The sequence below is a fragment of the Eubalaena glacialis genome, chromosome 9, assembly GCF_028564815.1.
Source record: "Eubalaena glacialis isolate mEubGla1 chromosome 9, mEubGla1.1.hap2.+ XY, whole genome shotgun sequence".
Lineage (NCBI taxonomy): Eukaryota > Metazoa > Chordata > Mammalia > Artiodactyla > Balaenidae > Eubalaena > Eubalaena glacialis.
The window spans coordinates 99,941,206-99,963,729 of NC_083724.1; the positions used below are offsets into that span (position 1 = coordinate 99,941,206).

At 42.7% G+C, this 22,524-nt stretch overlaps 1 protein-coding gene across 1 annotated transcript in view; it reads right to left on the reverse strand.

The window, feature by feature from the left end:
• The window catches only part of FAM120A (family with sequence similarity 120 member A), a 103,542-nt gene that overhangs the window by 44,086 nt on the left and 36,932 nt on the right, over positions 1-22,524 (reverse strand). Inside the window, exons 4-7 of the mRNA XM_061200626.1 lie at positions 21,037-21,165; positions 20,170-20,266; positions 8,989-9,086; positions 8,467-8,744 (exon numbers count right to left, since the gene is read on the reverse strand). Coding sequence (XP_061056609.1) covers positions 8,467-8,744; positions 8,989-9,086; positions 20,170-20,266; positions 21,037-21,165 — 602 coding nt within the window. The remainder of the gene's footprint in view (positions 1-8,466; positions 8,745-8,988; positions 9,087-20,169; positions 20,267-21,036; positions 21,166-22,524) is intronic.

A 22,524-nucleotide genomic window follows, 5' to 3' on the forward strand; every position in this document is an offset into this window, starting at 1 on the left:
ACATTCTACAATAGGTGGAGAATGTACAGAATGTTCTTATGGACTTATAGGAAGAAATTATACGTTCTGGATACAAGTTCTTGGTCAGGTGTATGGACTGCAATTATCTTCCATGCCCTACTGGACTGCCACCCCTCCCTCTTTACAACAGATTGACGTTTCTGTATACATGTGATGCCTCATCTTGTACGACTTGGCTGCAACTGGGTGCAGCCTTCCCTGACCACCCCATCCTTGCTATTCTCATTTCTGTGTTTCCTTCATGGCATGCATCATATTCAGCACTATTTCTAATTACTGTCTGTTTTCATCATTCAGTTATAAACTCCATGAAGATAATAAGACCTTATAGTCACTACTAAACAGGTGTCCAACAGTTGAATGAATAAATCACATAACTGTAGCCTAAAGGTATATGGCAAAGAAGGTATAAAACCTGGGTTTTATATGGGTACAGTGTGGTGGGGAGACCATACCAACACTACTCAAGTGGAAAGCTTGTCCCACTTAAGATCACATAGAATTTTTATTTATAAATCTTAGTTTTGTTTTATATAGATTATCAAACTAAAAATAATCTAAATGCTCATAAGACCTTTTATTTTTATTTATTTATTTATTTATTTATTTATTTATTTAAATTTATTTTTTTGGCTGTGTTGGGTCTTCACTGCTGCGCGAGGTCTTTCTCTAGTTGTAGCGAGTGGGGGTTACTCTTCGTTGTGGTGTGCAGGCCTCTCTTGTTGCGGAGCACGGGCTCTAGGCACGCGGGCTTCAGTAGTTGCAGCATGCAGGCTCAGTAGCTGTGGTGTGCGGGCTCTAGGGCATGTGGGCTTCAGTAGCTGTGGCTCGCGGGCTCTAGAGCGCAGGTTCAGTAGTTGTGGCGCACGGGCTTAGTTGCTCCGCGGCATGTGGGATCTTCCTGGACCAGGGTTCGAACCCGTATCCCCTGCATTGGCAGGTGGATTCTTAACCACTGCACCACCTGGGAAGTCCTTCATAAGACCTTTTAATACTGTACTATAAAATCTAAAACTCTGCCTGAAAATAATCTTGACAATGGCCAATTTTTTTAAAGTCCAGAATATTTCAATAGGATAACTATATTACTTTACAACTTAAGAAAACAAAATATTTGAATATAACAAATGCCTTGCTTTGAAGAACAAGACAGATTAGAGATTTCAGAATTATTTGTATATTCAGTTAGGTTCCATTCTATACAACTGCTCCCACCTCATAATCACATTTGGAACCGCTAATGTCGATGTGAAGTTTCATCAGCTGTGCCCTGGGGAGACCTGCTGAGACCCATGCAGGCCACAGGGAATTCTGCATGTGTTCTCAAGTTGAATTTTCCTGCTCACCCCAAGGCAAAACTCTCTGCTGGTAAAATTCAGGTTGCGAGAGAAGGAATCCACTCACAGCCACAGCAAAAGTGACTGGATTCAAACCCAGACCCACCATTCCAGACATTACCACATGCTATTACCAAAAAGCCATAAGATGCGCTTATGACGCAGCAGGCAATCAACAGAAAAGAACTACCCTCATACCAGATTGGTGGCAAGGAGAAAGGCCAGCATCACACCACTAGGTTCTGTGGACTCTCAGGAGGCGATGCAAGGCCTCACTGCATTCCAGGACACCTGGGGCTTTTCTGCAGTAAAGCTGGTTGAAAGTAGCCAACTCTCCTAACTACTGAATTCTCTCCTACACATTTTTGTAGTCAGCAGGTTGGTGATGCTAGGATGGAAATAGACTGGTGTCCATTTACAACAAGTGTAAAAGTGTCTGACCGGTCACATGCCCCCCTGCCATGGGTGTGGTTTGTTTTTATGGAACAGAAAAGGAAGATAGCATTGACCACAAGCTGACTTACTTGTCAATAGGAAAGAAAGAAAAGTCAAATAAAACTAAAGGGAAGGGCTTCCCTGGTGGCACAGTGGTTGAGAATCTGCCTGCCAATGCAGGGGACACGGGTTCGAGCCCTGGTCTGGGAAGATCCCACATGCCGCGGAGCAACTAGGCCCGTGAGCCACAATTACTGAGCCTGCGCGTCTGGAGCCTGTGATCCAAAACAAGAAAGGCCGCGATAGTGAGAGGCCCGCGCACCGCGATGAAGAGTGGCCCCCACTTGCCACAACAAGAGAAAGCCCTCGCACAGAAACGAAGACCCAACACAGCCATTAAAAAAAAAAAAAAAAAAAAAAAAAAACTAAAGGGAACAAGCAAAACATGAAAGATCAAATCTTCAGTAGCACTATCTAGTATATGTGTGTAAGGTCACAGATATGGTTAAATCATGTAAAGTTTCAACAAGCATGCATACATTTACATTTCCATATGCTCCCTAACTCGGGAATGGAAAGGAGACTTGATCCACAGCCTGTTCTCATTCAACAGACCCCCAAGAATTCTGAGGAAGGGACCTGGCAGTCAGGTGCTCCTACGACAGAGGGTGAAGATTTGAGCTCCCTGATAAGGGAAGCCACAAGATTATCACATACAAACACCCTAGGTACAGTCTCCTTATGCCCCAAATTAAGCTAGTGTCACACATTCAGATTCTTTCATAAAAAGCTGGTAACAGAGAAGTACTGGTCTTGTTCCTATGCAGCAGTCAAATGGGCCTCTTGTCCCGAATGCTACTCTTTCGTGTTTGTCAGGACTTCTCATGCTTTTACCACCCAAGTGAAGGTTCAGAGACACCTGAGTCAGATGAGCTCGACGGAAAATGCCTACATGGGTCAGTAGGTGGCTAGAACAAATACAGACCCTCTCCCTATGATGGCATAGATAATTATTAATTTTTACCAAACATAAAAATTCAGAATAGTTTTTCTGAGAAGATATTAGAAATGTTACCTTATGTTAAAAAATCAAAATATAAATGTAAAGTAGCCATTTGTCTGGCACAACAGCGTAACAATCTGAAAGGAAAGTGTGCAGCTGTATTTAGCCTGTCTGGGACTGGGTACCCTAGGGCAGGGTAACATGTAATTGTCTTTGCAAACCACACAGTTTCTTTGGAGAGGAAGCCTGACAGGACTCAGAGTAGAACACCAATACCACTTAAAGGAAAAAAGATGCATTAGAAGAAGCATGTTTCCTAGGACACCAGATCAAGGGCGCTAAATGAAATTCTTTAGGTATTTTACATTAAGAATGAAGTCATATGTTTTGGTATTTTATTGGACCATAGTTAGTTTTTAAATAATAGTGATAGCTGTCACTTACTGTGGTTACTCATCAACTGATTTAAATCACAAACAACCCAGAGCCCTCCCATTCACATTGGGCACATTGGGCCCAGGGAGCTCTAGGTCACATAACCCCAAGTGGCAACTGGTATCTAGCAAGACAAGCCATGGGAGGCTGGGGTATTGGGTCCTGACAGCACTGGGTCTCTGCACTGGTTAACAGTCTCTCAGGCACTGACAGCGACCTTCTATAGCCCAGATCTGGTCCCACAGGGACCACATGGGGGCATGCAAAGCTTATACAACTGATGCCGCCATGACACGATACCTCGAAATCGATGTGTACGTAAATGTACAGGGAAAGAGAACAAATCTATACAAATGAAGTCACAAAGTGGAGAAAAATTAAGTTAGTCTTCTCTCCTAATAGGACTTTTAAATATCCATTTAAAAATGTCAGTAATGACATGCAAAAACACTGAAGCAATATTCAGTGTACACATACATATTTACATTTATACATACAAATAAGAATACATACTTACATAAGTGTAGTCAGTATAAAAAGGAAAAAAGGTTAAGTTGCTGTCCCTAAGATAAGATCTCATTATTGGAAAAACCCTATGTTAGTATATGCAGTAAAAAATAAGGTGTTTGAATATTCACCAATCTTTTGAAAACAGTTGTCTCTCTAGAGGTGGGATCACAGGGGATTTCCTATATTGTATTTTCTAATGTTTGAATTCTATAACTGTGTATTGAAATGGTAATTAGAAAGAAGATACAAAATAACTGAAAACTGAAAATTAGCAACCTCAGATCAGACTCAAATTCTAAAAGCCAATAAATCTATGAAAATAATATAAACACCTCCACAAGAATTCAACTGTAATTCTTAATTCAACCAAAATAGAATTACAAAGATTTGACAAAGACCAGGAAAGAAGAAAAACAAGAATACAGCCTGAGGTTTGGTTTGGTTTTGTTTTTTACATTTTAACCAATAATAGAGAAAGAAGTATATGCTGATGATACTCTAAGAAGAGGAATAGGAAAAAAAAAGTTATTTTGTTAGAAGGCAACACATTCCTTTCTTATTTTACTTCAAAATAATTGTCCTGGAATAGCTGCCCAGGCACCGGCCTATGTCCTTTGACACACAAAGAACCACAGCAAGAGCAGCAGGCTGCGTTTCTACAGAAGCAAAGCCACCAAGGAGACTCGGGACAGCTTTAGCCCTGGCCCGGACACCCGACTCACCATAGCTGTGTGCAGGGGGCCTCTCGTAGCCTAAGACTCCTTGTCTGGCACAGACCTGCAAACCCTGCAGGGACATGTGCTGACTTCAAGAGAACAACAACCCAGGAAGTCCATTCCAGCAGTGTGATGGGAAAGACACCTGAACACTCCCAGCTGAAGAGACTAAAATGCCAGGTAAGGTATTAAAAAAAGGGAGGGAGATAAAGGACAGGGCCTGCCGAATGCATACATACACACATACAGCAAAGGTGCCACCATCTGAACCTGAAGACCAGCCAAGAGGCACTTTCACACCTGGCAACTCCTCCATAGGACACCTTAGCACGTACTTCCTTTCACATCAGGACATTCTTTGGAGTGGCTCCACGGTATTCCCTATAAGGAATGTCTCTATTGTCTGCATTTGGGGCATACACACATCTTTTGCTCTTAAATGCTCCCCCACACCCACCTTTGCACACAGATGGTGCAAACCCTCCCAGGAGGAAGATCCACAGCCCTCAGACACCTGTGGGTCATGGTGACCACAGAGACCGAGGACCTGCCACGAGAGCCTAAATCTCGTGTCCCACCAACTCCACCGATGTCCCCCACTGAACTTTACCTTTAAAAACCAACGTTTGCCAATTTTATAGGTTAAAGAAAGGTACCTTGTTATGTTTTAAGTTGCATGCCTTTGATTTTTTTTTTAGTGAGAGTGAACAACATTCTTTCATGTTATTGACCATCTGTGTTTCCTCTGTGAACTGCATGTTTATATTCTTTGCCATATAAAGCAGTTATCTTTTTAACTTGTAGGAAGCTGGGTGGTTTTTTGGGGGGAGGGGCTTATTTGGGGGGGTATTTTGGGGAGGCTTATTCTGTAACAGGCCCCATTACCCGTCAGCACCATCCTTTAAAAAAAATGCTACTGCTTTTCCACTGGGGAAATGAGGTCATTTATTTTGTGATCTCCCATATTCAGGATTATTTCCCGGTACTGCGGGGAATATGGTGGAAGGAGTGCAAATGCCTGAGGGAACTGAACAGGAAAGGGCACACCCAGCCAGGGCCGGTGCAGGCCTCCTTCCTCTCTATTGTACAAGTCGGTGTCTTAGGGTAGGGCAATTAAAAATGTTTCTACAGTCAATCTGCAGAAGGTGGTACGACCAGAGGCACTTCAGTTCAACTGTGCAGTAATTTCCCCAGCCAAATGGCCTGGCCACCCAGACACCTGCCCATCCCCAGGACAAAGAGCACCCAGATTGGAGCAAATTCATTTCCAAAGAAACACTGGGATCTTTCTAGCCCCAGGACCATTCCAAGCAAACACTGTGGATGTTTCCCATCACTCTTAGAACAGAATTCAGAGTGTACGCCACCCAGCCTCCACCTCATTCGACACCGCAGCCACACTGGCTTCCCCTTCCTCCACCCCGCACTCGTCCAGCTCTCTTCCCCGCTCCGTCACGGCTTGAATCCTGCCTCTCAGGAAGCAATCCCTCCTCCAGACCAACTTGTCTGGTGCCTGCCTCGCATACTCACCACTTGGGTTATCTGTTCGTTTGTCTACTCACTTCTTTGCAGGCCTCCATCAGCACGCCATGTCTGCGCTGCCTGCCACTATGCTCACCGGTAGATGGCAAGTGCTCAGGTGTTGCTTGGCTAAATGAATGGATGATTTCTTTCCCTTAAGACCATCCTGAGAGCACAGTGCAGATCCAGGAGTCCCAATTTCAGTCCAAACCAAAGGTAAACCAAATCCTGACTTACTGCCCCTACTTAGTTTCTGACCGAGGAGGGCAATTCTCTGTCCTATGCACGGCCTCAAAAGTGTACACACATAACTTATTCAACCGGAATCCTCACCCTGAAATCATGAACACTACCCTTCTTAGCATCCTGCCACAAGTAAGGGATGCCCATAATCAGATCCTACTCTGCCTGGCTTATGATCCTGAAGCCTCTGGTACAAGCTCCCTATCCCCTTTTCCTTCCCTCCTCCCTCTCAATTTTAACACACCTATCTCTTATTTGTTATAATAAATGGAAAAACAGATTCAAGGAAATGAAAACACTGCTAAGCCACATAACTTGATCCAGGCTTAGCAATCTTTCAATTCCAGATTGTGGATGTGCTCTGCCTTTTTTACCACATTTCACACCACGAGAAGGTGAGATGCCCATGCCATCCCCACATATGGAGTTCACCTTCCAGAGGCACCTCCAGAAAAACACAGTAAAAATGCCCCGAGTTGGGGGTATAGACAGTTAAGTGCTACAGAGCTCAGAGGTAGGAGAAATGACTAAGACTGAGGAAAAGCTCCAGGGAAGGCGACACGGATCAGAACCTTTGGGAACAGGGCAGAGTTGAGTATGCACAAGAAAAAGGAGGGGCTCTCATGCAATCTTATCCACTCAAGTTCAACTCATATCCTAACAGGGCAGCTTGCCAAATTAAGCAGGCAACTCACATTATCTCCGCATCCCTACCCAAAGGAACAGGATCACCACTGCACCTCCCCAGACCAGGGCCTCTCCTGGCTCACAACGCTCATCACCTGCACAGGACTCCAAGCCACAAACAGTGGCTTTGTGTCTTATTTCTACCTGTGTTTCAGAGTCTAGAAAGAATGTTTCTTACTAAAATGAACCTGCCTATAGATATCTTAGTCTTGCTGACATGAGTCAATTATTAAAAGAAACCTCAGAGTTCCTTAGTGAGTGAAAGGACTCCTGAGACATCTATCAGCTGTTCTCATACTTCTCTGTGCTGAAGAGTCACATGGTCTCATTTACACTTGCAGATTTCTAAGTCCCAACACAGCAATTCTCATTCAGTAGGTCTTAAATATATTATCTTTCTAGAAGGTTAATTTAAAAGTTTGAATGCTAAATTACAACTTTTTCCTTCATTTTAGAATTTTAGGATTGCACATACAACAAGTAAATATTTATGCATTTTATGCTTCTCTGTTTCACAACAGCACACACCCCTGGCTGGCAGCAAACTCCTCAGTAACTGCCGCCCAAGGTCAGCAGACTTAGTGCCCATTTTACAGATGGAGAAAAAGAGGACAAAAGAGGAAGAATCTCTGGCTTCAGGTGACACACCCATAGAATTTGCAGGAAGACTGGAAACTGTGTCTCAGAATTTCTTACAGCAGAAACTGACAGAGCAATAACTAGCCCTGGGCATCTACTGTGAATCAGAGTTCAAACCGAGGAAAAGGAGATGCAGATGTAAAGAAAAGAAAGACTCTTCCTTTCTTCTTTCTTTTTTTGAATCAGGTTTCTTAGAAACATAAGATTATGTAAGGGGAGGAGGAGGACTGTGAATTTTAAGACTTTCTCGATCAGATTCTAACAAATTTAAGTATTTGAAAATGTATTTATTCAGGGACACACATTGTTTAAAATACTCCTTCTACAGGGAGAATTCCAACCTGGGTCTGGCAGCTTTCCATGGTTTTGGTTGGGTGAACAGTGTTATTTCAAGAACAGTCCTATGAGCTGCTGAGTTGGGGTTCAAGTTGCTGAATTCAGAAGGAAAGGAAATTCTGATTCCCCTTCAATCCAGGAGCCAAGAGACTGAAAGCCACAGGAGTCTAACTTAAAATGCTTTCTGGGGGTGGGACTAGGGGAATCACAGCCCAAAAGAGAGTAAGGGTCAGGCAGAACTTGACCAGATAACTTAACCACGTTTGGTGGTCACACAAACTAATTTTCCTAAAATTCCACCCAAAAAGAGTGGGGGGGTGGGGGACGCCAAGGCTTTGGGCTGGCATAGTACAGATTTTCAACCTTGGAAGCCTCGAGGAAACATCTAACCTTTTCTTTCGGTCTGAGGAGTCTTGGTCCAAGCACAGAGTAACTGTCACCTACCTATAACAAACAGCATACTTGAGCACAACCATCGGTGCCGTGGGCTGCCCAGCCAGAAGGCGGCTTCCCTGGGGACTACAAGCTACTTAAGAAGCTGCTACACTTCCCGGAAGCACCAACTACTCCATACACCACTCACTTTGCAGCTCCTCCACTGCCTTCATCATTGTCTGAAGATGATGACGTAGAAGAACCAGGAAAGTATGCTGAGTCCACGTGATTGGGACTGCCGCTTGGAGCTGGGTTGATCGGGGAGGACCGTTCATACAGTGGGGTATGCTTTCCTTCATGAGGAATGTTACTGTAGTTCTGCTCAGTCAGATTCTTTCCGCTGGTTTCCAAGGTGAGAGCCGGCTCAGCAAGGCTGTATGGGTGTGGACCCTGGCCCGGAGCACCTGGGCTGGGCACCTGGGGGGCCTGAAACAGAGGGTATGGATCACACATGCATACACACTGCCTGCATGGCCCGGAACACATTAGCATAACCCGGCCTTGGCTAAGTTTTAATTCAACAAACACTGTGAAGCAGGTGCTTCACATATCATGAGTTTAAGAAATTATTTTAGCATTCATTAAGATTTGATGCATATGCAGCTTTCAAGGCAGCTGTCCCGCACCAAGGCTGGGCAGACCAGCTGAGGAAGGAAAGGAAAGGCCTTACCACAGGCTTTGCTTGCAGAGAGGTCTGTGGAATGTTGAGCATCTGGGGGGGGACATACGGTGGCACTATCCCAGGCATTCCAAACGGATTTGGTCTGGCTGTTTCATCAATATGGAAAGAAAACAATAAAACAACTGTGAGCAGAAGAACATTCCCCATGACACAGCAGTGGCCAGCACACATCTCCATCTGTCTTGCACCTCCTCAGGTGCCAGCACACCACTGGCCCCACTTCCCAGAAACCTTTAGAAATTCATGTTTAACATTAAAAATACTTAATCTTATGATGACCAATTTTATACACTGGGGCTAGAATTCTAACTTTCAAGAGTTTTCAATTAATGTCTGATGGTGTTTTTGCTTTTGTTCATGTCCTTGAATGCCTGGCTTGTCTCTGTCTTTAACTTAACAGGTGTTCTTATTCTCTCTCTGCTCACTGCTGACAAAGCTGGAAGCCCTGTAGTACTCTAAGCACTAAAGGAACAAAAGAAGGACACAGCACTTCCCCTTCCATACGTGAAACAATGGAATTTTTCTATTTAAACTAAAATTAGGTTCGTAGCTACTAGCACACTTTTAAATATAAAAAGTGAAGTGTGGTAGTCACTGCCTATACTTTTGGTTTGTTTTCATTGTTAAGGAAACCATGATCAGGTCACACATGCATTATACACGCACTGCAGGGTCAGTAAAACTTGGGATTCTGTGCTCCCTTAGAAAATGACTTTATAAAACCTGTTCTGATGTATGCTGGCATTTATTCTTCATTATCCTCGTGCTAACTTCTAACAGTGAAGCACAGAATGGAAGCCACGTAGAGAAGCGGCCCCAAACACAACGTCAGGCAGGAGTGGGTCCCATGTCAGCTTAAAGACATGACATAAAGCAATCAACTCGGCCCAAGGTTCAGAAACCTCCATATCCACAACACTCAGTCTCCTTGTGGGCCTGAGGAGAGGTGGGGGTCAGCACAAGCAAGGCCAGTAGGGCAATGCCCCCAGCATGCGGTGATGGGGGATGAGTGTGGCCTTCATGTCAAAGACACTTCAAAATATCATGATTTACTAATGTGATAAAAATGAGGAGACTCTTCAGGGCTTTGGTCACTTGCTGGACAGTTAGGTGTGGCGTGCCTGAGAGGACAGGCTGCGAGGGCCAGCCCAGGGCTACTACAAGACCCGGGGGTGTCGTCAGGCCTCAGACTGCAGGAGACAGAGAAAACACACCCAGTGAGAACATACAACAGACCCTACTGGTGCCCCCACGGCCACACCGTCTCTTCCTTAGGTTTCTTTTAAAAACAGAACAAAACCAAGCCTAGAGCTACCTCAACGCGAACGTCATTTATCAGGAAGAGTGCTTTTCTAACCTCAAAACCTGAGGGACATCAGGTGAGAAACACACAACCCATAAACCACTACCAACTTGTCAAGAAAAATAAACACACATTTAATTTAACTAAAAAAAATAATAAAGTGCCCCAAACCCTCCCTCTCATTCTCTGAAAGGAAACTCCCACTGATGCCTAACCTGAGGCTCCCTGAGCCAATCCAGTCCTGGGCCGCAAGGACACTGGGAGCACTGAGGTTTGGGCCGTTGCTCACTTCTTACTACCCCACAAGACTCATGAGCCTCAGAAGCCATGATCTGTTGGAAGATCCCATCCCCAAGCGCCTGGTGCTCAAGTTGGAAATGCCATAGCCCTCTGATCTCAACTCGCAAGAACAGAAAGCTTGGCCCAGCTTCCACTTTCCACTGAACAGAGATGGCTGCGGGACAAATAGCTGGGAATGGTGACGCTGGCACATGTGCATGTGGGGCTGGTGTCCCATCTACACACTTGTCCACACGCTCACATACACACAAATGTTCACCACACAGACACACATGCCCATTCGCCTGCACTCACACACACAAGGAGACACTCTTGATCAAACAGTAAGTCCATGAGTTACGAACCTCCGAGTGTGAGATACGTGATGCCGTAACTGTTAAAGTCCCTTCTCAGGTGATTCTGAATTTTAGCCAGATTTTGGGTGAAAGAGTATTATGAAATCCACTCAAGCTCTAATGCTGTAACTTAAATCACTGTAAAAAGTCTAGTATACAATCCCTTGTAGCTGACCTGCCATACTTAACTTCAGAGTAATAAGAATGAGAGACTGGACTCTTCAATTATGCAGCAGCATTCAAGTGAAGATGAACATTTATGTTTCACTCTATTTTTGGCCATTATATGCTACAAAATTCCTGAAAGCACAAGCTTTCCTTAAAAAAAAAAAACAAAAAGAAAGAAACCCCCGAAAACAAAAACACACACAAAACTATAACTTAAAAGCAAAGATTTCCAAGGAAAGAACATTTTCTAAAATCGTATTTCAATCACTGACCTCAAATAAACCTTTGAGAACCCACAGGACTAGTTACTATTCTATCATAACCTAGTCTATTAAGTGAATTAATTTGTCAACATTTCTCTGATGGCTGCAGAAATGCCTAATAAGTGAGGGCCTGCCTCTGCATACTGCATGCCTTCTTATAAATCAGTTCTTGTTCTCAATGCCCTAGTGCAGCTAAGCAGAGTCATTGTCTGTCTTCTGTGTGACAAGGACATCTTTCTCAGAATTGACACCAGTTCAAAGAGTGGAGATTAACACCACCAGTTTCTCATTCTCTTCCTTTCACAAATACTTACTAAGAGAGGTAGGCCTTTGTTAGAAAAGTATGCAGAATGAAGACAGACGAAAGGGAAAAAAGTATTTAATTAGTATTTGAAAAATATTTTCATAATTAAAAAATATTTAAATATTAAAGACTTTGAGAATAAGAGAAAGAAAGCATGCATTGCAGCCCTTACAGCTGTGCTTAGTTAGCTGTGAACTCTCATAGATAAGACACTCTGTGCAGTATCCACTCCTTTGAATTACTTACTGTGCCTGTATGAAGCTAACCAGCTTTTCTCTAAATTAAAATAAGATTAAAAGAAGGAATGGTGTTAACCAAAAACTCTACTGAGAACTAGTCACCCCTACCACAACCTAACAAATATTCATCTATTACTGGGCATGTTACTGTGAAGATGTTACATTAAACAAACAATAGTAACAAAGTAATATTTTTTTAATTTTATAATTTAGATGGGTGCTGATGCATGATTTTCAAGTGTTACACAAAAAACATAGCTTTGAAAATTTAAAGAATAAATAAACCAATATATTCCCTACCACCAACACTAGTTTTCAATGCTTGCAAAAAAACAATGCAAAATTTTCAAACTATGTTAACCATGTTGACATATTTACTCAATACCAACATTCTACAGAACTTAAGGTACAAAGTTAGATGAAGGGGAATTTTACGTAATTTGTTTTCATCCTCTCCCAAACGAATAGCTTCCGAAGGCAAGCTGGGGTGGGGGACAGTGGGAACCAACAGGACACTGGTGTGGCCTGTGAAGCCTGGTAGGCCAGGCATAGCCAAGGAGGCATGGGGCTTTTGGGAAGGAGGAGACAGAAATCATCCCAGCTCTTAGAGGACTGAACCTTGTCAGTTTCTACAGAGTACCAACTCCCAAGAGCTCAGAGCTGGGGCAGCTGATGCCTACCTGGAGCCACAGTGCTGGCAAGGCCCCACAGGAAGAGTCAGAGGCCACTGTCCAGGAGAGAAGCCCTCACAATGGAAGGCTAAGTATAGGGCAAATTAAAGTAAGATCATGAATAAAGCAAGTAGGCACCTGAAAGAATTATGAGCAATGAAAAAACTTAACCTAGGGAAGCACATTTCAGGTTAATATATCAATAAATAAGACTTTTCTGAGAACTAGAGCTGTTCAACAATGACAAGGGCTGCTTTGACTGCTTGACTGTTGGTGTAGGAATATACCATGGTCAAGAGGTATCCTGGTGCTTACACAGCATCCCTGGTTATCCAAATCTCTTCTGTCCTTGAGTTTGGATAGCACGTGTGTGGACCTCAAAGGATACAGCATTATTCAAATCCACGTGATACCTGAGTCTTGAAGAGCAAGAGTCTGAATAGTGAGAAACTTATCCCAAATTTTATCCAAATCTATTAAATTCCTGAGTTCACTTAATCAGGTTTGAATCGTAGGCGTTAAACAGCAAAAGAAAAGAACTCTTAAATCTCATTCAGCCACCTACATGGTTTTATAAGTCTGTGATAAATCAAGACAAAGCAGTTTCTGTCCATATGTGAATTCTAAAAAGCACAACCTAAAAGAAAAGTCTAAAGGCCTTTATTTGGAAGTCACTGATAAACTGAACTAGCAGTCCCCTTCTGTCACTGAATACTGAGAAGCCACCAACAGACCTGATGACAAGCTGTGCCCATCTCAGGAAGACACACCTTGCAGTCTTTTAAACCAGACAGCAACTGAAAGGAGATGTATTTTCAGTTCTTCTAAAATGACTAATTTTCAGGTTTTTAAAAAAAATGACCTTTCAAAAACCCATAAGACCAGACAGCCTATAGCACTGCATACCACATCAACTGAAATAAACTGACTAAAAACTGAATGAAAGGTCACAGGAACAGACTGAGAGAATCCACTGATCTACATAGGAATCAAGGAGAAAGAATAAGTGGACTTCCTATTTAACGTGATAGCATCTTAGCTTCTCTTTGGCAGCATCTATTCTGTCAGACCCCTCGGGGCTTGACATCAATGCCATTTGCATTAGCTTTAAAAAGATAAAAATTGAAAAAGATGAACATGCACACATCTCAAAAACAGCAAGTACAGAATGACAGGTACAATACAGCATTTAATTAAAAATCAAAACACTATGATTTATTATTCCATACGAGGTAAGGAACTATAAAAACCATTAGAGGGGGACAGACATGACTTTTAGAAAAGCCTAATGTATTTCTTTAAAGACATTTGTTAAACCTGTTTGGTGGGTACCCTAATGCTCATGATACTATCCTTTGTATTTTTCAGTTACATTTAAAGCTTTCCATAATAAGAAAATTTAAGCAAAAACCTTGGAAAGAGTGGGTTTAGTAATCAAAACTTTAAGAATGAATATTATGTAACTTGCCAAATTTCAAAAACTTATTAGTAGAGTAGAGCAACAGTATAATATCATATACTTGGTGACAAAAAATTTTTAAAGTGATCATTATAACAGTAGAAAAACTGAAAATATTCTAGTGATGACCACAGAACATGGTTAAGTAGATTACAGCACATCCCCACTGTGGAACATTAGACAAGCTTTAAAAATACTAAGGCAAAAAAAAAAAAAAAATACTAAGGCAAACCTTTGTGAAGTTACAGGGAAGCTCCAAAGGCATACTGTTCGGTGGGAACAGGGCAAGTTGCCTTATAGTATGTACGGTCAGTCCCACTATGGGTCCTGCGGCCTGGCTACAGCCAGCACTTGCAGCAGGCCTGTGTCACCCCTGCATAGTGAGCCTGGGCGCATGGACGATGGCAGGTGGATGAGGTCCTGAGGGCCATGTCACCTGGCACAGGGTAGCAGTGACGCTGAGGAGTTCAACAGTTCGAGCCACAGGAGCAGCGCAGGCAGCGTTCTGATCTCTCTCACTTCTGCTCCCCAGGCACATGTGTACATGCCATCGCCCTCTATTCTGGGCAGGTCACGTTATGGACTCTGCATGACCTCTGTGTCCCACAGTGGACCCGAATGAGTGACCTTGGGTCCTGGAGACCTAACAGCCTCTTCTCATCAGCTGAGGAAGCCCAGCAGATGCCACATCCTTCTTCACAGACTGTGTCTTCATGTTCAGGGGGGACATTTCCTGACCATCCCCTCTCATGCTGGGAGTGCGTGTTGCTGGGGAGGTAGAGATATATTTTCAAAAAGACTGTCAACACAACCTAGAAGCCCAGCAACAATCAATAGAACAGTTTGGTGAGCACTGTGCAGACTGTGTAGCCTCAGGAACCCACCTTCTCAAGACACCAGAAAGTGATGCCTTCCAGTAAGGCCATGGCTCAGAATGAGGGCCCACTGACTGGTCCTTGCTTCTCCCTTACACTTGAAGATGCACCTTTCTGAGCCCTGGTCCCAAGAGCTGTGGTCCAGGAGCACCAACTACGGAGTCTAATTGTTCCTGTTAAGACAGTAGGCATTTATGTTCTCTTGTAGATGGGTCACCAGCAGTTGGCACTGAAGTTTGCCATCTGGCATTTTGTGAATCAGGATCCTCTGACCCAGTCAGGTAGAACGTGGCCAGCCTTGGGGGCCTGTCAGGACACAGGCTGATGCAGGCCCCTGACCTGGGCAAGCCCGTCCAGATAAAACACCCATGGGGCCTCTCTGCCAGCACCTAGGAAGTTTCTATAGCCAGAGGTCCTTTCTTTGTGGTCACTATGTAGAATTTGTTCTTTGCTTTAGTGGTGACAGCTCCTATTTCAATATGGTTCTCTTTGCACAATTCTCTATTATTTGTTCATGGTGGCCTGCTGCCCTGAGGGCTCCCTTGGTCCCCACCAGACCCTTACTCCTCTGTGCTCCGAGGGACCAGGGGTCACTATTACCTCCAACCTTCCATCTCCCTTCATAGTCCCCTCTCAGCTTTCATCATCCACCTAAAAGTTTAAGCATGTTCAAACTTCCCTCCCATTTCAAGCCCCACCCTTTATGGAAGCAATTGGAGGTGGATTTGGAGGACTGGTGCTGGCCACCTATCCCACCCTCTTCCATATTTTACAGCACAGAAGAAGCTGCAAAGCTAAAAAACTATTTTTCCTAGGACCCCTTGCATCTCGTTGAGGATCACGCAGGCACCCGCACCTGCACGGGGTCTGGGAGCTGCGAGTGCCACAGAAGCCTCCTCCTCACCTCTGCTGACAACTGTTCTTGCCACGACTCCTATTCTGGCTGCTGCACTGCTCTCCCTGTGCCCCCAGCTCCACCTCCTTTCCCTGATCTGAGGTACACCATCTCAAGACCTCCATACAGAGTGCGCTCCACAGAAAACCTCCCCAGGGCATCCGACCTACTTCCGCTGCTCCAATTGTGTGTGTACTCAGGGTACACACACAATAAAGAAAAGCAAGGGGACCATTAATACAAAATTCAGGGTGCTGGAGTACGGGGGAACGTGACCAGGAAGAGACAGAGATAGGGCTCTGATACTAGTAATATTCCACTGATGTTTGTTTTATTTACTGTACAAATATACTGTGTGTATGATAGTTTCAAAATAATTTAAGTTTTTACAATGAAAAAAATCTTTCAATGAGCTTTCATGGTCCAAAGTGTAAGTCTAAAATCTAAGGCCATGCATGGCCCGACAAGCATCACCTGACCATTCCTTCCCTTGCTTTCCTGTGCTCCAACCACATTCTTCTGTTTCTTCTACATCCTGTCCTCTCACCTCAGGACCTTTACACATTCTGTCTCCTCTGCATATATACTTCCGCTCTATCGTCATCTTGCTAAATTCCTACTCTACACTCAAACCTCACCTAAACATTAATTTAATTGAGCAGAACTAAACACTGGTTTAATCAAGTATTGTTTTAACCGGGTTGGTCTTCCTTGACCTTCCTGTTCACATTCCTATATGATTCCTCGTCTCAATCATCTACAAGGGCAAGGATGACATCTATCTTGTCTACCACCCTGTCCAACACTCAGCATAGTGCCTGGCAGGAAGTGAATACATCAAAGGCTCATTTACATTTTTCAAAAAATAAATAGACTATTTTTTGAGCAGTTCTGCTTTACAGAAAACATAAGCAGAAAGTATACACCTTGCATTAGTGTGCTACATTTGTTACAACTGATGATCCAATATTGACGCATTACTATTAACTAAAGTCTATAGTTTACAGTAGGATTCCCTCTTGGTGTTGTGTATTCTATAGGTTTGGACAAACTTACAAGGACATAAATCCAGCATTATAGTATCATAAGGAATATTTTCACTGCTCTAAAAATCCCATGCTTTGCCTATTTATTCCTCTCTCACCCTCAAACCCTGGAACCCCTGATCATCTTACTGTCTCCATAGTTTTGCCTTTTCCAGCATGTCATATAGTTGGAATCATACAGCATTTAGCATTTTCAGATTGGCTTCTTTCACTTAGTAATGTATATTAAAGGTTTCTCCATGGGTTTTCATGGCTTAATAGCCAATTTCTTTTCAGCACTGTATAATATTCCATTGTCTGGATGTAGCAGTTTATTTATTCATTCACCTGGTGAAGGATATCTTGGTTACTTCCATGTTTTGGCAATTATGACTAAAGCTACTATAAACATCCACGTGCAGGTTTCTGTGTGAACCTAAGTATTCAACTCCTTTGGGTAAATACCAAGGAGCAGGATTACTGGATCTTGTGGTAAGAGTATGTTTGGTTTTGTAAGAAACTGCCAAACTGTCTTCAGAGTGGCTGTAACATTTTGTATTCCCACCAGCAAGAAATGAGAATTTCTGTGTTTCACATCCTCACCAGCATTTGGTGGTGACAGTGTTCCGGATCGTAAGCTATTCTAGTAGGTGTGCAGTGAGAGCTCATCTATTTTTCACTGAGGAAGGCCAAGAGGACACAGTGCATGCTTCTTCAGACTAACAAGGCCTCTGTTTTATTTGCGCAGCTTCTCACAAATACACTAGGATTAGTTCACGCCTACAGAGTCCACGTTCACAGACCTGAGGCGGGCCTCTAATATCTCTGTTATTTGCTATTTTTAAATTCTGCCAATGATTTTGGAGCACAGCTAAGGTTTAAGAACTACTTGTTCAACCAGGGAGCCAAATATTGCTGACAACTCAATTCTGACATATCTTACATTTAGACTGCAGATTATCTGGAGATGGTGGACATTAAGTGCTATGATGGAAAGGAAAAAATTATAATCATATCCAGATCCCCAATTCCCAACACAGTGTTTCTGATACAGTAAATGCTTGAAAAATAATATTAATCTCACCTGTAACATTTTAAAAATCTATCTAGTAGATAATTCAGAAATATACATATATACAGATAGGTATTATATATTAATATATCCATAATCTATAATATGTTATATAATATAGATAATTTCTGGGAGTTCATAGTACAAAAACAGCATGGGCTGGAAAAAATTCTTTTTCCACCCTGAAAAAGACCACACACTATGCAGACCAGGCCTCCCAGCAATGGGACAGGGAGCATGTGCACTTCCTTTGTAAATTCCACACCATCCAATAACAGTATGGAGATCTGAGGTTTTTTCTCAATGTTGCAGAGAACCACAAACTCAGAAGGAAAAGCATGGAAGACACAGCAGTCACCCCTCAACGCCAGTCCACGTGGGGTCTGGCCAGGAAGGTTTTTCTTTTGAAAATACAGAACCCTGAGGCCAATTAGGCTTCTGAAAACTGTTCTGCGGTAGAACCTAAATTCCAGCCAGATTTAGAAACCTTTGGGTAGAGTCAATTCTCCCCATTTTTCTGTAAGATTTCTTCAAAACTCTACACATATTCCAGTTTCTAAAATGATTAATACAGACAGGGTCTAATGAACAAGAAAGTTATTTTCCAATATTGGTTCTTCAAAATTCTGAATGTGTTTTCCTGTAGAATAATATAATGAACTATGGTTGGAAAAGACCACTTATGACCTACCTATTACTTATAAGAGTATTTGTGTGGAAAATATGTCTTAGGTTCTCACTTGGGATGCCAAGAAAGTATTTCCCCAACTCAGTGTTGCCTCTTCTACGCTCTTGATTTCCGTTTCAGTCATCACTCTCCATTTAGTGGGTCCCTAACAGCACATATAGACGAAATCAATGAGCACTATCTCCAGATACTTTTACTTCTTTATACTTATCAGAAAAAAAAAAACAATAAAAGTGATTTTTACATTAATCTGTTTCTGCTGGCTCCAAATTATGTGTATCTAACTTGAAATAAACCTTCCTTCCCAATCTTGCCTCAACCTCTCTCAATTTCATCCCAATATTCCAGGCCATACACTGAACTCTACACTGCCCCAAACTTCCTGCCCTGTTGTAATTCTGTGACTGTGCTTTGTTAAGTCCCTTGCTGTACAATTCAGATTACTGCAACAGTCAGAAGCATCGGGAAATGCTTTATAGAAGGATTTGTAGGTAGTTATCACTTACATTAACCTGCTTGAAAACATCACTCTAAATACCCCAAATTCTTTACCAATTACACCACTGTTCTCCATAAACCACTGAGTGAAAGTGAAAGAGAATTCTAAGAGTATTGACTTCATTTATAAAATACTTACCTCATAATGTCCTTTGATGATTTAATAAGAACATGAAAGCACTTTAGAACTTATAGAACAGTATAGAACAGTAAATATTTTTAAGAAGTTCAAACTTAAACCTAATTTAAAACTCACCTTCCTCTTCAGAACATCTTCCAAACTGTTATCAGCTCAGATCAATGCCAAATGTTAAGTCAAGTGTCTTTCTCTATCCTTTCTCTCCCCACATTTTCCTTCTCTTTAAATGTTCTAGTCCCAAGTATACTATAATGAATGTTTAAAGTACAACTGTCATATGAGGACTAGAATGTCACTACAGACAATCTCAGGAACATGACTTCTTTCATTACATGAAATAAGCACAACTGAAACAAGGGTTGGCAATATGATTTCTCATAGCTTTACTGCTCTGGAGCCTAAGAAAGGCAATCTCACTCAGGAAGGAGGTTGGTATTTAGGGTTAGTGCTTTACAACCTCCCATGAGATATTCACTATCAAGCAGCCTTCAGGCAAACAGTTTATAATTATTTTTTATTCCCCAATTTCAAATCTCTGAGTGAAATTTGATCTTTTGCCAAAAAAGGCAACAAAAGAGGAGACACAAATCCACTGCATTTATGAAGGCACTTATAGATCCAGAGGGTCTTCTATGTCCTTGGTGCTCTCTGCAAGAGGACACCTCACAGACAGAGATTTCAGCGTCACCGTCATCTGCTAGCCTTGGTCCTCATGGCTGCCTGCTCTTCTCCTCCAGTCTCATAAGTTTTCTCTTGCTCTTCAACACTTTCAGGAATTACCACTGAGTCTGCCCAGGAAGTTCTGCTATACTTATTTGTATAACTATAGAAATCTCAATTCAAAAGAATAAACCAACAAGATTACTGGGTGAATATTTAAATCTCTTTGGTTATTGCATGGTCAGCATCCATCACAGGGGCTTTGAGTTACTTACCTAAGTAATGTGGTGGGTGAAATGCCATAGGCTTACTAGTCGCTGAATAATATCCAATTGCTCTCTTAAATCGAATAACTTTGTCATCTGTTCTAGACTGAAATAAACGCAGGAAAACCTCTGTAAATCAGTATGCCACTGGTCATGTGTATTAATATATTTTTATAATTCAGCACATGTATAATAATCTGCAGCCTTTCAAGCTAGATGAGAGTTTAGAATGACATTAAAATCTTCAAGGAAAATCAACAGATTATCATTAAAGAAACAAATCGAACATTAACTCTCTTAGAGCAATGTACTTATCAGAGTCTGACATGGAAGTCAGGAGACCTGAGTTCTGGGATGCAGGCCTCCAACTTTTCCTTGGCCAGGTCTCTGGTGCTACCCAGAAAGGTTTTACTTTTCATCTCCAGCAAGTGGGGGAGCAGTTTTAGTTCTTCAGAGAGCAAACAGGAAGTCACACAAACTTCACCTCTTCTACTAACCCTGACCCCCCTTGCATCCTTACTTTCCAAAAAAGGAAGAAGAAATCTCTGATCATCACCTGAAGGGATGCACAAATCAGAGATCCACAATTCCATTTGACCCATTTGATTCATCTGTCTTCTTAGTAGAAATCCCATTAAATTATGATGGCAAATCTAGGAGCAGCAGAGACCTTACCATTCATCTACCTCAATCCCTCCTCTGTGCAGGCCGGAGGGGAGGCTGGAGGAGCTAGGCGAGGTGCCAGCCCTCCTGGCTGGTAGAGGCCTGACAGCTGGGCAAGCACTCCTGGACACGGCTGGTGTGTGCCTCTCAAACCCCTTCCAAACCCAGCACACACCATAGCACAAAGCGCTACCCAGGAGCTTGTATTTCTACCTGAGAATGCTGGAAAACATCTTTAGCTATGGCATCCAAGTCCGAGGTATCCTGGATGTTGCGAACGTAGTCAGCCACAGCCTTGATCACCACATCACACGGTGGCAAGACCAGCTGGTGGGCCCGGACCTAAGAAGACAAGCACAGATGTCAATACACTAATTCTAAACACAGGCCCAGAAACTCCAGGTGATGTTTCCCTCCTAAGGGCCTGATTATTATCAATTTGTGATTTCTTGGCCCCAAGACTCTGGTGGTCTGAGAGTCAAGCCCTGGATCTCCCTTTCAGTTGTTGAATATAACTCAGCTGCTTCAACCTGGCTACGTAAAAGAGCGTCTGACAGCCTTCCATTACTTCTGGGATGTCTGCAACCTGCTCATGTGAGCACAGCACAGAGAAGCCCTGGGCCACAGATGCTTCCTTTCTTTCAACACCAGGCACCAGGAGGCTGTGCTGGATGAATGCAGCCCCAAGCACCTGAGACCACTGCAAAAAGCCAAGGTAAGCTCTGAAGGGGAGGATAATGGTATCCCTGACTGCTGAGGGACATGTCTGGTCAAAGACACATGGAATAAAGTGTAGGAATATTTTCTATCCAAGAATAGTTGATACCAGAAAAAGGTAAGTAAGCAAATTTTTTTAAAAAAGGTTTGTTTTGGACTTTTTCATGAAAACTAAAAGAAAAAAGATACCTTAATTTAACAAAATTAAGGTATGCCCATGTTCTTAGAAACAAAGATGAATCAGGTACTAACTCTGTTTATAAAAATTTTTTAAAAATTGAATGACAGTATGAAATGACATTTTATTTCCTATTTAGTCACAAAGATCATAAAGATAAAAAAGATGGCAAAAACATCTAAAGGCTTTGTGTTTCCAGAGCTGTGCACTCCTGCCCACCACACCTATGAATGTGGTACGTCACACGGCAGGAGGGGGTAGGTTGGCTGTCTGCTAACCTCAGGCCAAGCCTGTTACCCTGGATTATTCAGATGGGCCCAATGTCATCACAGGACCCTCTAACGTAGAAAGGAAGGCAGAGGAGCAGGTTTCATACATGAGGTAGAGCAGGACTCCATCGGCCATTGCCAGCTTTGATGATGGAGGAAGGGCCATGAGCCATGGAATGCAGCACCTACAGAAGCTGGAAAAGGCAGGAAACACTCTCCCTGGAGCCTCCAGAAGAAACACTCCCCCTGGCCCTGCTGATACCTTGATTTTAGCCCAGTGAGACCCACTTTGGTTGTGACCTCTAGAACTGTAAGATATTATTTGCTGTTTTAAGACACCAAACATAAATAAATAAAACAGGAAAGAAAAAACAAAAAAAATTAACAAATAGAATGAAAGAACTTCTGGAAAAATAGATATTTATACTATTAGGGTATCATCATGCAAATTTTCAGATGCACATGAGTATATTCAATTTCTCTTTAGAAAAGCAATGGTTTTTTTGGGGGGGCTGTGCCGCACAGCATGCAGGATCT